Here is a 15,060-nt window from a genome sequence, read left to right as displayed (position 1 = left end):
CTATCTATCTATCTATCTATCTATCTATAATCATTATCTATCTATCTATCTATCTATCTATCTATCTATCTATCTATAATCATTATCTATCTATCTATCTATCTATCTATCTATCTGTAATCATTATCTATCTATCTATCTATCTATCTATCTATCTATCTATCTATCTATCTATCTATCTATCTATCTATCTATCTATCTATCTATCTATCTGTAATCATTATCTATCTATCTATCTATCTATCTATCTATCTATCTATCTATCTATCTATCTATCTATCTATCTATCTATCTATCTGTAATCATTATCTATCTATCTATCTATCTATCTATCTATCTATCTATCTATCTATAATCATTATCTATCTATCTATCTATCTATCTATCTATCTATCTATCTATCTATCTATCTATCTATCTATCTATCTATCTATCTATAATCATTATCTATCTATCTATCTATCTATCTATAATCATTATCTATCTATCTATCTATCTATCTATCTATCTATCTATCTATCTATCTATCTATCTATCTATCTATCTATCTATCTATCTATCTATAATCATTATCTATCTATCTATCTATCTATCTATCTATAATCATTATCTATCTATCTATCTATCTATCTATCTATCTATCTATCTATCTATCTATCTATCTATCTATCTATCTATCTATCTATCTATAATCATTATCTATCTATCTATCTATCTATCTATCTATCTATCTATCTATCTATCTATCTATCTATCTATCTATCTATCTATCTTTCTATCTATCTATCTATCTATCTATAATCATTATCTATCTATCTATCTATCTATCTATCTATCTATCTATCTATCTATCTATCTATCTATCTATCTATCTATCTATCTATCTTTCTATCTATCTATCTATAATCATTATCTATCTATCTATCTATCTATCTATCTATCTATCTATCTATCTATCTATCTATCTATCTATCTATCTGTAATCATTATCTATCTATCTGTCTATCTGTCTAATTGTCTATCTATATATATATAATAATATATATAATAGATAGATATGATTATAGATAGATAGATAGATAGATAGATAGATAGATAGATAGATAGATAGATAGATAGATAGATAGATAGATAGATAGATAGATAGAATTTCCTTTGGGATAAATTAAAATGAAGTATCTATCTAACTTGAAATGATGGGTTAAAATTCAGACTCACCTGTCCTCTCATGACAGACATCTGCTTCTCAAACATTGTTTTATCAAAGCCTTTATCCGTCTGCAAACATGGAATACACAAACATACTTTCAGCCTGAAACTCTCAATTCATTACACACAGATTCCTCTGGTTCAGAGCTAAAAAAGTATTGTACAAAATAATTCACAGGGCTTTAAACATGGGCAACCACGAGGAAAAATAAAAACTGGTACTGACTAACCAGACTCAAAAGCTTATAAAAAAAAGTACTGGAACGTATAAATTGCAGCCAGAGGCTGTGGGAAAATGTTTAACTCCCATCTGTCATGACTGGCCAAGGGAAACCCAAGTAAAACCAATTTCTGTGCTACAAAACACATCTGACACCTCACCAGCTTTACATTCATTTACACTGTACATTTTAGCCCAGTCTAATAATCTCCAACTCCTCACCGTGGTTGTGGTTGTGACTTCCACCAATTATCACAACCACAAGCTGGCCATGGAGGCATGCAGACTAGTGTATGCTTCCTGACACATTAAGCTCTCAACTGCACTTTTTCACTGACCGATGTGTGGATTACACTTCCACCGTAGTACTTCTACTATTCATAACAACGCTTAAACCAAACACTAGTGCTCCAGTGATTACAGATGTCTATAACCTCCACATTAGGCATCTACAACAGGACCTGTGTTGGGATGCCCTGCATAAATGGTAGAAAAATAATTTGCCAAAGTGAACAGGTAAAATTTTGCAGAGCTTAAATTTGGTCAAGTTTGCCTCTTAAGGGGTGGAGCTTCTCTTTTTATATACAGTAGACTTAACGGTTTACTATACGAACATTTTGGGTTACGAGCGATATTGTTCAACTTAACGTATGAACAAATTTCGGATTAGGAACCGAAATTCGCAAAACACGTGATGTCACGAACAAGTTAACTCCGACCGTCTCTCTCTCTATGTATATACAGTGAGCAAACATTCGGACAGCGGATGGTGTTTTTTCAGTGTTTTCTTTATATTTTGTAAAAATCACTATTAAAATGGTGCAGAGAAAGCATAGTGGTGAGAAAATAAATCTATTACTATTTGTTGTTGTATAATTACTCCTGCCAGTAGGTGTCACTGTGTATCAGACAGAGGAGACAGTGCGTGAGAGAGAAGAAGGAAATCGCTGAGTAAAGTATTATTTATTTTGTGCAAATACACCTACAAAAAACAACACTATTAAAATAAATAAGGAAATAATAGAGAGATATGAGAGTTGTTGTTGCTTCTGGTAGATACATTTTATAAAAAAAGAAGGAAATGTATTATGGTGTATGGTACAGCACACGTACTGTACTGAATGTGTGTTTTTTATGTATAGTACATTACTACTGTCTATTGTTGTTTATTACAGGAATGACTATTCTATAATTTAAGATTTAAGGGAAAATATACTTGTATTTATATCAAAAAAAGACCATTTAAGACATTAGAAAGGTTAGGTAAGGGGGGTTTGGGAGGTCTGGCACGGATTAATTCTATTTACATTATTTCTTATGGTGAAAATAGCTTTAACCAATGAACATTTTGACTTAAGAACAGCCCTACAGAACCAATTAAATTCATCAAGGGTCTACTGTATAACTTATAACTCCTGACTTTAGTCTCCTTGTTGGCTATTTCATCTGGCAGTAAAACCCATTATTGTCAAGTAATATTTAAATGCAGTCCAATACTAAAAGAAGCATCTAGAATCCATATTTAAATGCATCTGACAGTACATACAAAGACTGATATATGAAACTTTGTTACACTTTGTTTTGTTCTGAAACATCAGTTCTGGCTCTACCCTTAAATTTAACTTGCAAATTAAGAACACCTATTTGTATAGAATCAGGAACTTGCTAAGCTAGTGAGGTGGTTTACAAACGTAAATCTTACCCTAAAGAGCTCATAGAGATCCTCACAGAGGTCCTGTACAAAGTTCATATCAGAGATTCGGTAAAGTACCAGGTCTTTTGTTTCCTGGGAGAAGGGCACCTTGGCCTGAGGAAGCCATGCCCAGTGGAATGGGTCTGAAAACACACAAAAAAGTAAAATTACACCCAGTAATCAATCACTGGTAAAGTGAAAAGTTTCAGGCTTAAAATCAGACACTTTGGGGAAAGGGGCATATCATTTCCACTGATCAGCAGAAGTGCTTACTCAGTAAACCTTTACTTACTCTAGTACAAATAGATAACTGTCTAAAAACACATTGCTACTGAAACCCTGTTAGAAGAGCATTTTTTTTTTTTTTGAAAAGCTGAGTCTTGCCGTCTTTAGACAGCTAGTATAGATAAGAGACTTGTGTTTATTTACTCCCCCACACAATTAATGAATTAATAAAAACCTGTCTGTTCTTACATGTTGTAAAACATCATCATTATTTTCACCAAAACAGCCAAGAGTTATTCAGATTATTCATCAGACATTCAGCCGTTACATAAATACTCACATGCTCTCCATTCATCTGGATGTTTGAAAGGAAATGCAAGGCCGTTATCGATCGCTGCTATCTGAATAGCGCAGTCTTTATGTTCACTCCATTCAGAGCCCTGTATATCCCACACAAAAGCAGACTGAATGAGTAGATGTTGCAGGCATCACATTTAACATGAGCACATTCTGCACAGTAATAATAAAGTTCGTTAATAAAGAAAGACTTTGTGAATATATGTGCAAATGTTACTGAAGTACAGATCAAAATGCATTTACAAATGACTGCTGTTGATTTTTATTAGATTAGCAGCACAAGGTTTGTAGTGTATAAACATCCTCTGAGATTTACTTGAGACTGTCACAAACACATCCACAGCTGATCATTACAACCCTGGATCTCTGACATTTAGTCATGTGTACTGAAATGTTTATATTAATACATAAAACTGGCAGCACACTTTAAGAAGAAGCAGGTTTTTAATAGACGTTATTTAACTGACACTATTTTAAAATAAGTGGCAACTTGGAAAACACAAACACACATTAACCTTCTATGTACCTTCTCAGTTTGTGTGCAATCTTCAGCTTTCTCGTATTTAATAAGCCAGTTATCGTTTCCTCTGTCTGCACACACAAAAACAATACAATACAAAAAAATTTAAATAAATATGCATAGAATACAAACTACAAGGCTGCTGTAAGAAATGTGTCTTTACTGCATTTTGGTTAAATTCCCCAAGATTACAAGGGTCCCCCTGATTGTATGATTTAACCAAACTGATAAAAAGAATGCTATTAAAAACTAAGCAGGATTCAATCACATTTGATCTCTTTATTTAGAAACCAGTCCTGAATTGTTTAGACTCATAATGCTGTCTGAGGTCTTGAAAGTTTATGCACGTTCAACAGTGGTTTCCGGCCTTTGCCTACACAGACTGAGATTCCACAGGTTTCAGAGTTTTTTCCACAATATTATGTATGGTAGACAGTGAAGGACCTAAATTATTTGCAATTTTGGTTTGAGAAAATTTTCAGGAATGGAGTTTGCACCTTTGTCATGATTGCTGCTTGTTGCAGAGAATTTTTAGTGGCAATGTCTTTTATATAAAACCAAAACCATATGAAAGTTAGTTCTGCGGCAGCCTCTCCAGTAGCTCTGTCAGAAGTTCGTCAATAGCATTTATTCTTTTGTTTGCAACACTTTTTCTTGCTGTTAGAAGTCTATTATGTCTATTATGAATGTACCATCTTCACAAGAGGGTGGCAACAACAACGTTTCAATAACTTCCCTCAAGATAAATCAAGTGTCTGTCTGTCTGTCTCTGTCCTGGTGCAATTACAACCCAAGCATTTTTTTTTAGCTTTAGTTTGTAATAAATTATTGTTATTATTGTTATGTATATAATACTATGTACATAGATATAATTCCATAAATGTAAATAGCTATAGTTATAATTATATATTAATGTTACTCATAGAATATGTAACTTTACTAACATTCTCTGTTTTTCTTGTACAATGCTACTATTTGCACATTTCGTTGCCTTGTACCTGAACTGAGCAATGACAAAGTTGAATCTAATCTACTGTATCTATCTATAAATACAGTTGTTTATGATGGGAAGTATTTTATATTTAAAAGTACGAGGTTAAAGATGAAGTAAATATGCACTAAAAAGTAGATATGACAAAATATGGTAAAAGCACTTGCGCATCATTACAGAGTGTGTGTATTACCAGTATTTCTAATGACGTAATCCAGCACCACAAGCTTCTCGAACTGAGACTGCAGCTGCTTCCTCATGTTCTCAGGGAGTGGCTCTGCCTCAAACCTCCTCAACCAAAAATCTGCCTCCTGATAACCTTCTACAAACAGCTGGAATGAACCAACCTGCAGATGGATGTGGACAGAAGGAAAGAGCTCAAATCCAGAAAATCAGTGCTCCAGGAATTTATGTTTGCAAGTGTAATCAAAGATTGCTGCTTCCACACTTAATGTGCAAGTCTGCTTAAATCCTAGAATCTGACATCCAAAAACCATAAAATATACTTTGTTTGGATCAAATTAGATGATGCACATTAAGAATGATCTAATTATACCATGCAAATCATGATCATGCGCAGTTTGATGACCAAACTGAAGAGCTATTTAAAAATTCATACATTTATATTAAAAATGAATGACAGACTTCTCCAGTATTTATTACACACCATGCCTAAAACACATTTATTTCAAATTCAGCTTCCTGATCTCAGGTGAGGTTGACTGCATATAATTAAGAATGACCTGTACACCAGTATAGCTCCACTATATTACACACAGTACATTTGTTAATGATTATTAAATAGCGAGTGGGGTCTTACCTTTGGTGGTAAGCCGACTCTGTGAAAACGTCGTCCCACTTTGGGCACTTTTTCCAAAGCATATTTCTTCCCACGTGACTTTGCACGATCGATTGCATTGTAGTGGAAAGTCTCACTGGCCAGAGATATTACCTGAAGAATGAGGAAACACACATTTATCACCAACACAGTTGTTCCCTTAAATACGCATCAGGGCAGTGGTAGCTCAGCGGTTAAAGTACAGGACTCGTAACTGAAAGGTCACTGGTTTAAGCCCTACATCTGCCAGGTTGCCACTGTTGGGCCCTTGAGCAAGGCCCTCAACCCACAATTGCTTGCAATACATACAGTATCAATTGTAAGTCGCTTCGGATAAAGGCGCCCGCTAAATGCTGAAAATGTAAATATCTCACAATTCTGCACAGCAGGCACATGTTCCATAAAAAGTAACCACTTGTTTAAAGACGACCCATATAAAGGCTGCACAACAAAATAAGCAGCAAATTAAAAAGCAAAACAAGCACACATCTTATTGTTTATTATATGTTTAGATATAGTGTACCTTTTTATTATTTAACTTTTATGTATGTTGACACCTGCACCAAAAGAAATTCCTTGCACATCTGCTACTTCACGAATAAAAAGATTCTGATTCTGATGTTAAATATTCCATACATGGTTTATTTAACAACCAAAACGCTTGTACTGCTTAAAAGAAGCCGGTTAATATTCATTTTGTTTCTGTTCCAGGCAGGTAAGTGATGTTCTGCTCTTTCTAGATTTCCCCCTTTATCTCCCAACCTAGTCATTTTTAATTCCTGGTTGTAGATCTGTCTCCGCTTACACAACCCCATAATCTAATTAAGGAGAGACCGATCACCACATGCCCCCTTTGACACGTGTCTAATCAGTGACCGCTTCTCATCACCTGCCAGTGTCGTTTTCCCACAGAGAGTCATGCTATGCTCTTTGTAACTCATCCCCCTCCAGTCCCAGAGATCGCACATTGCAGCAGCCTGACCTTCTGTTACTCAAACACTGCTGCGTGTGTGTATGCCCAGCCAGGTCGGTGGCTCTGCTGAGATTCGAACTTGTACATTCAAACAATCCGCAGGGGTGTGCTAGCACGTTAGACCTCTGTGTCACCCGAGTGTCTGATGTTTCACTGTTAAAGATTATTAAGGATTATTAGGATGTATCAAGTTATTTAGTATGAGATTCAAATTCGAAACTGTGGTATTGAGAATCTAAATTTTGACTACCTACTAGCTTACTGGGCGGCAAGTGGGTAGAGCACTGTCACCTCACAGCAAGAAGGACCTGGATTCGATTCCCATGGGTCCTTTTTGTGTGGAGTTTGCATGTTCTCCCCATATCTGCATGGGTTTACTTCGGGTGCTCCGGTTTCCTCCCACAGTCCAAAGACATGCAAGTGAGGTGAACTGGAGACACTAAAATTGTCCATGACTGTGTTTGATATAACCATGTGTACTGCTGAACCTTGTGTGTAATGAGTAACTACCGTTCCTGTCATGAATGTAACCAAAGTGTAAAACATGACGTTATACTCCTAATAAACAAACAAACTAGCCTACTACTGACGATCGATACCCATGACCCATGAATATCAAAAGTTTAACAGTGGTGGTGCAGTAAATAAACAAACACAGAAGCTGTTACTGAGAGAGTGTGTATGGAATAACCACCTTGGTCTTTGGGACGACGTCCAAGACGAGTTTTTGGTCCACTAGCGATGCGGCAGACTCAGAGAGATAGCCTTGATTTGGGACGAGGCAGCCTCGGCCAAAACAGCACGGGCAACACAGCTTGTGGAAATATTTGGTCCATTTGGGGTTCAGGTGTCCGTAAGGCTCCTCTGATTTGGGTTTGAATACGCCAATGATTTTCTGTATGAAGGAGAGGAATGGGTTGCATCACACACTGGTTACACAGCATACAAACTCTACACAGCTTTAACATAACATATACAATTAATAAAACTAGACACGCATTACAGACTAACATGTTCACTCCTTTCCCTGGAAAGGTCAACGATCAAAACTAATTTAAAAAAATCATCATGAGTAATCCGATTGGCTAGCACAAGCAACTGCCGCAAAAGTCAGGCAAAGCTTAGAGACTGACTAGAAGTATGTCTGAAGGAGAAAAGCTGAGGTGTTCACACCCAACACTACTGTACCTACTATAAAGCCTGGGTGTGGTAGTACTATAGTCCACAGCTGTGTTCCTGTGGACAGTGGTAGCCTAGTGGGTAGAGCTTTGGGCTATCAACCGGAAGATTGGCGTTTCAAATCCAGGCTCTGCTATGCAGCCACTGTTGGGACCTTGAGCAAGGCCCTTAACCCTGTCTGCTCCAGGGGCGCCGTACGATGGCTGACCCTGCGCTCTGACCCCAGCTTCCAAACGAGCTGGGATATGCGAAGAAAGAATTTCATTGTACTGTACACCTGTATATGTATATAAGACAAATAAAGAATATATTCTATCTTCTATATCTTCTATATCTGCTGGTGCATCACAGAAAGTGGACCAAATAAGAATACTCTTTGACATGTGCTGTGTCCCAGCAGCACAATGACCCAAGTACATAAATTAGGCTAAAATACTGTAGCTTTTGACCCCCCCAAAAGTCCAGCCCTCAACCCTATTACAATAAGTGCACTGTACTGAAAATCCCATACTTGAAAGCCAACAAAAATGGTTAATGGCTATAAAAAAGAAAACTGAGACTGAAATTCAGTAATATGAATATGTGATCTGGCCCTCAAGTGGTTTGATCTAAGCCAGTTCCTGAATAAATTGCTAAAGGCACATTAGCACAGAGTTTGTACAAAGGGGCCATTAATATGATACACAACCTTCCATCTAACAAGAGATTTTACACTCCCCACTCACCCCTTTAGGATCTTTGACGAAGTAGCTTCCACTGGAACCCTGGGAGATCCTTTCAGGAAAAACACCATTTTCTATAGACTGCTCCGCTCTCTGTACTATCTCACCAAACACGGGATCCTCTGGAAAGTGGTTAAACTCCCCACTGCTGGCCCCTAGACACAAAATACACACAGTAGTATAAGTTTAAGGACTGTTAACTGTTAACCTGTGCAGGAGAGTGAGAATAAAAGAGCAGAGTAGACAAACACAGCCTCCGTATCATACATATCCAAGCATCAAAACTTTGTGCACACTGATATTCCACAGATTACAGATGTAAGGGTTGATGTGGGTCTGATTTACTCAACGAAAGTCAATAAAGGAAAGCAATCCATCACAGGGCAGACACACACACACTAACTGGCCAGACTGCATGTCTATGAACTTGTAGGAGGAAACCGGAGAGAAACCCACAAAGACACCGGCAGAACTCCACACAGTAAGGACCCTATCACCCGAACGGGGAATCAAACTCAGGCCTTTCTTGCATATGAGGTGATCGTGTTACCCACTGCGCCACTGTGCCACCTGAAACTAGATACATTTTACTTTAATTTTATGACTTGTGAGCAGCTGTGCTGATGTGTATTTATACAATTCAGGGTAATAAAGACCAGTCTGACTCTCGCAGTAGAAATTCCCAGGTGCAGGGAACGCTGTTCCGTTCTGGGTTATACCTGGGAAAAACATAGTGACAGAAAATTGATGCAAATCAAAAGGAAAAGATGCATTTCATTATTATTCTTAGAGGGGTTTATTTATGAATTTACTGCTGCACAAAAATAGCAGTGATTTTAAAAAAGCACAAAATCATTATAATAACTTTTATTTCCATAAATGCAAATGCACTGAAAATACTACACTTTCAATTCTAAATCAAAACATTAACAAACTTTTGCCAGTTTGTCTCAATCCTTTACAGAAAGTTAAGAAAAATGAATATTAGGCTGTTCAAAAAAATAGCAGTGCCAGCATTTTTCATCAAAAACTCTACAAAATGTATCTATAACATGAAAAAATGTTTGAGGTTTTACTTTAATTTAAATTACTGAACTAATATTTAGTGGCATAACAATTGTTTCTGAGATCTGTGTTGCATGGAGTCGATCAACTTCTGGCACCTCTGAACAGGTATTCCAGTCCAGGATGATTAGACCACATTCCACAGTTCTTCTGCAATTTTGGGTTTTGCCTCAAAAAAACACATTTCAGATGTCAGCCCACAAGTTCTCTATGGGATTGAGGTCAGGAGATTGGGCTGGTCACTCTATTACCTCAATCTTGTTTTTCTGTAACCAAGATGTTTTGAGTCATTGTCATGTTGAAACATGATCTCCTCAAGTATTCTGATATATTTAAACTGATCCATGATCCCTCGTCTGTGATAAATAGACGTAACACCATGGTATGATAAACATCCTCATATCATCATTTTGTACCACCATGCTTTACTGTCTTCACAGTGTACTTTGGCTTGAATTCAGTGCTCAGGGGTCGTCTGACATACTGTCTACGGCCACTAGACCCAAAAAGAACAATTTTGCTTTCACCAGTCCACAAAATGTTGAGCCATTTCTCTTTGGACCAGTCAATGTGTTCTTTGGCAAATTTGAACCCATTCAGGACACGTCATTTTCTTAACAACGGGACTTTGCAAGGAGTTCTTGCTGGTAAATTGGCTTCACTTAATCATCTTCTGTACTCACTGGGAACTTTAGATGTTCCTTGATCTTTCTGGAGGTGATCATTGACTGAGTATTTGCCATTTTGGCTTTTCTTCAATCCTTTCGAACAGTAGTTCCACGCTTCCTTCTGCATCTTTCAGGTTTTGGTCACTTCAAGGCATCTGAGATCATTTTAGCTGAGCAGCCAATAATTTGCTGCACTTCTCTGTATGTTTTTCCCTCTACAATCAACTTTTTAATCAAAGTACTCTGTTCATCAGAACAATGTCTGGAACAACCCATTTTACCCAGTATTTCAGAAGGAAACGTGCTTTGACCAACCTGTGCAACATTTGCCACCCTCCTAAATTAAATAAGGGCCAAATTTGACACCCGTTCTTCTGCAGAATGAATGACTTCACCAATTGAACTCCTCACTGCTATTATTTTGAACAACCCACTTTCAATCAATGCTTCGATTACTCAGAATGAGCAGCATGCATGTCCTAATTGTTGGGTTTGTTTTGTTTTCATTACTCTACTACACTTTCAAGTAACTGTTTTGCTATGTAGAAACAGCATTTCTACTAAAAACAGTGATTTATCAGGTTAATGGTGTTGGACTGCTATTTTTTTGAACACCACTGTATTTAAATGTATAATATACCTTTATTTAATGCCCTACATGAAACAGATGTATCAGAAAAAGATTCAGTTTTATCCTTCAATTAAACCACCCTCGTGAAGGTGACCTGTTTAGCTAATCACATTTTCATACTCTAGTCATGCACCACATTCACACACAGCATGGTCCACATCTGAGCTGAATTAAAATAAACCCCAGACTCACAAACAGGGCTTGTTTGATTAAACCTATTAAAGTACATGGAACAGTGGCCTCTTCACCAAGGTTGGAAATAAAACCCAACCTGAAAGTAAATCTATCAGATAAAAACAGTCAAGCAAGCTTTATCTTGCCATGAGCTTAGAAGCTGCTCTGCTAGAAATGAAGCCAGACATACGTGTATTTAGACTTTAGACTCACCTGGGCTGAGACAGATTAACAAGAATCAGGATTTCGTAAAGGTCACTCCAATGACAAATTATAGCCTTACTTATTTATTCCAAAACCAGTTCTGACATGCATAGAAGTTATCAGATAGTGGTAGGTCAGTGGTTTTACAATCTTCCTACTTCATTAGTCTGTCCATTTTCTAAAATACACCAATTCTACTGGGAGCAAAGAGCTCCTAAGCATGATACTACCATCACCATGCTTTACAGTAGGCATGGCTGTTGGAGTATATTTCTTTCTCTGTATCTTTAGTCAACTTTATAGTTATAAGTTACAGTATATTGCAACCATATGTATGTGTTCGCACCCTGGAACTTCCTACTGTCCCTTTGATCATTCTGTTACTTCCCCATCCTGAAAGTATTCACACCTTTGTTCAACAGCTGCCAGCTTTCACTGCCTGCCAACACCTAAACAGAAAATCAGCATTTAAGCCCATAGAGACGTAAAGCTCGGTTGGTTGTGTTTATTGACACCTAACTGTTTTAATTTTAACGCTTTGGGAGCTGAAGTTGCTTGGTCAGATGTTTATATAACCCATAATAAGCTTATGATAGTACTTTATTTTAAGACAAAGTAGTATCCACTCTAGTTATTTAGTGATAGAAACATAACAGTAGCAGAAATCATTAATATCTCATGACTGCCATCAAAAACCTTTCATTCCGACTCTAAATGGGTGACATGGCGACTACCTCTTTACTCTTCTGCCATCAGGCAAACAATACAGAAGTCTTAAGGCCAGAACAACAAGACTGACAAATAGCTTTTACCCACAGGCAGTCAGGCTTGTGAACAAATACGGACTGTGAACAAATATGGACTCTCACATCCCCACCTCACCACATGAACCTTAAACCTCCTCAATACACTACACAATCACACCTTAAAAATAACTGCTGCTACATGCAAAATACATACACTGCATTATTGCACCTTAGTATGCTGCTACTTTTTGCTACCTTAGTTTAATTATATATATATATTACACCGATCAGACATAACATTGAAACCACCTCCTTGTTTCTACACTCACTGTCCATTTTATCAGCTCCACTTACCATATAGAAGCACTTTGTAGTTCTACAATTACTGACTGTAGTCCATCTGTTTCTCTGCATGCTTTGTTAGCCCCCTTTCATGCTGTTCTTTAATGGTCAGGACCCCCACAGGACCACCACAGAGTAGGTATTATTTAGGTGGTGGATGATTCTCAGTGCAGTGACACTGACATGGTGGTGGTGTGTTAGTGTGTGTTGTGCTTGTATGAGTGGATCAGACACAGCAGCGCTGCTGGAGTTTTTAAACACCTCACGGTCACTGCTGGACTGAGAATAGTCCACCAACCAAAAACATCCATCCAACAGCACCCCGTGGGCAGCGTCCTGTGGCCACTGAAGAAGGTCTAGAAGATGAACAGTCGTCTCTGAGTTTACATCTACAAGTTGGACCTAGGTAGGAGTGTCTAATAGAGTGGACACTGAGTGGACACTGCGTCTGATCCACTCATACCAGCACAACACACACTAACACACCACCACCATGTCAGTGTCACTGCAGTGCTGAGAATGATTCACCACCCAAATAATACCTGCTCTGTGGTGGTCCTGCAGGCTAAAAAGGTATGTAGAGAAATAGATGGACTACAGTCAGTAATTGTAGAACTTCAAAGTGCTTCTATATGGTAAGTGGAGCTGATAAAAATGGACAGTGAGTGTAGAAACGTCATGAGTATAACCAAAGTGTGTAAAACATGACGTTAAAATCCGAGTAAATAAATAAATCTACTCTAGATAGATAAGTTATTAGTGACGTCACTTGATAAACATAATAAGTAACATTTTAAAGCTAATTAACATTAAAACTGTCATTCATCTTTACTTTCATGTAAATAACATTTATTATTCAGATCTCATTACCCGGTGAGGTACAGTTCTCCTTCTCTGATGAAGAGGAACTATGTCGGTTCCGGAACCGTCTCGCGCCTCGCTCTCTCCCAGCTCCTCGCGCCGGTGATGACGACGACGACGACGATGACGTCGGCGCCGGTAACAGCAGCGTCTCCTCGTCGTCCAGCTCGGTAAGCGCGCTCTCGGTGGACGAGGTGGTGACGCGCCGCGCGCTCCCGGGATTCCCGAGCATCAGACCAGGCGCGTTCACGCTTTGCTTCGCGGCGAGTTCCGGGCTCTCGCTGGGTTCACATTCCGCCATCATAGTGAATCAGTTCAGATTCAGTCCGGATTCCTTCAGAGTGAAACTGTAGCTGTTAGAGAGGCATCGTTACACAAGATCCGGTTTTAACGTTCATCCACGCGAACACACACACTCACACACACCTCAGTCACTACCTCTAATACCGGACACGTCAGGAGAGCCTGTTCGCGTTTATGAGCATGCGCAGTGAACACGTCATCACACACCATGATACAGTTTTTAAAGGAACCGCGCACTAACAGAGCTCCTTACTTTCATTTTCACTGACAGCTTAGCACACACACACACACACACACACAAACGAAGCTAAAAAAAAACCTCTCGCACACACCAAAGGATATGGGTGATAACAGAACTTTTAGGAGCTGCTAACTGAGCTACTAAGCTAACTGTTCACGTCACAAACACATTAATGTGTACTACATAGTGCACTAGATAGTGTAAAAGATAGAATAGATTTATGTTCCCTACATAGTGCACTAGATTCTATATTAAAAAAGAATGTATGTTCCTTACTTAGTGCACTAGATAGTGTGAAGGATAATAGATTTATGTTCACTACATAGTGCACTAGTTTGTATATTAGAAAATAATTTATGTTCCTTACTTAGTGCACTAGATAGTGTGAAAGATAATAGATTTATGTTCTCTACATAGTGCACTAGTTTGTATATTAGAAAATAATTTATGTTCCTTACTTAGTGCACTAGATAGTGTGAAAGATAAAAGATTAATGTTCCCTACATAGTGCACTAGTTTGTATATTAGAAAAGAATTTATGTTCCTTACTTAGTGCACTAGATAGTGTGAAAGATAATAGATTTATGTTCTCTACATAGTGCACTAGTTTGTATATTAGAAAAGAATTTATGTTCCTTACTTAGTGCACTAGATAGTGTGAAAGATAAAAGATTAATGTTCCCTACATAGTGCACTAGTTTGTATATTAGAAAAGAATTTATGTTCCTTTCTTAGTGCACTAGATAGTGTGAAAGATAATAGATTTATGTTCCCTACATAGTGCACTAGTTTGTATATTAGAAAATAATTTATGTTCCTTACTTAGTGCACTAGATAGTGTGAAAGATAAAAGATTAATGTTCCCTACATAGTGCACTAGTTTGTATATTAGAAAAGA

General features: G+C 37.6%; 1 protein-coding gene across 1 annotated transcript in view; it reads right to left on the bottom strand.

Annotated features, from left to right (window-relative positions):
• Positions 1–14,065, bottom strand: part of pi4k2b (phosphatidylinositol 4-kinase type 2 beta) — a 16,960-nt gene extending 2,895 nt beyond the window's left edge. Inside the window, exons 1-9 of the mRNA XM_063008893.1 lie at positions 13,628–14,065; positions 8,931–9,082; positions 7,721–7,921; positions 6,036–6,167; positions 5,409–5,562; positions 4,231–4,295; positions 3,688–3,787; positions 3,132–3,265; positions 1,219–1,278 (exon numbers count right to left, since the gene is read on the bottom strand). Coding sequence (XP_062864963.1) covers positions 1,219–1,278; positions 3,132–3,265; positions 3,688–3,787; positions 4,231–4,295; positions 5,409–5,562; positions 6,036–6,167; positions 7,721–7,921; positions 8,931–9,082; positions 13,628–13,922 — 1,293 coding nt within the window. The 5' untranslated portion in view covers positions 13,923–14,065. The remainder of the gene's footprint in view (positions 1–1,218; positions 1,279–3,131; positions 3,266–3,687; positions 3,788–4,230; positions 4,296–5,408; positions 5,563–6,035; positions 6,168–7,720; positions 7,922–8,930; positions 9,083–13,627) is intronic.
• Positions 14,066–15,060: the final 995 nt, after the last annotated feature.

Source organism: Trichomycterus rosablanca, chromosome 14 (assembly GCF_030014385.1).
Source record: "Trichomycterus rosablanca isolate fTriRos1 chromosome 14, fTriRos1.hap1, whole genome shotgun sequence".
NCBI classification, from domain to species: Eukaryota; Metazoa; Chordata; class Actinopteri; order Siluriformes; family Trichomycteridae; genus Trichomycterus; species Trichomycterus rosablanca.
The sequence above is the reverse complement of the archived record's forward strand: the minus strand, read 5'-3'. Positions and strand labels throughout refer to the sequence as shown.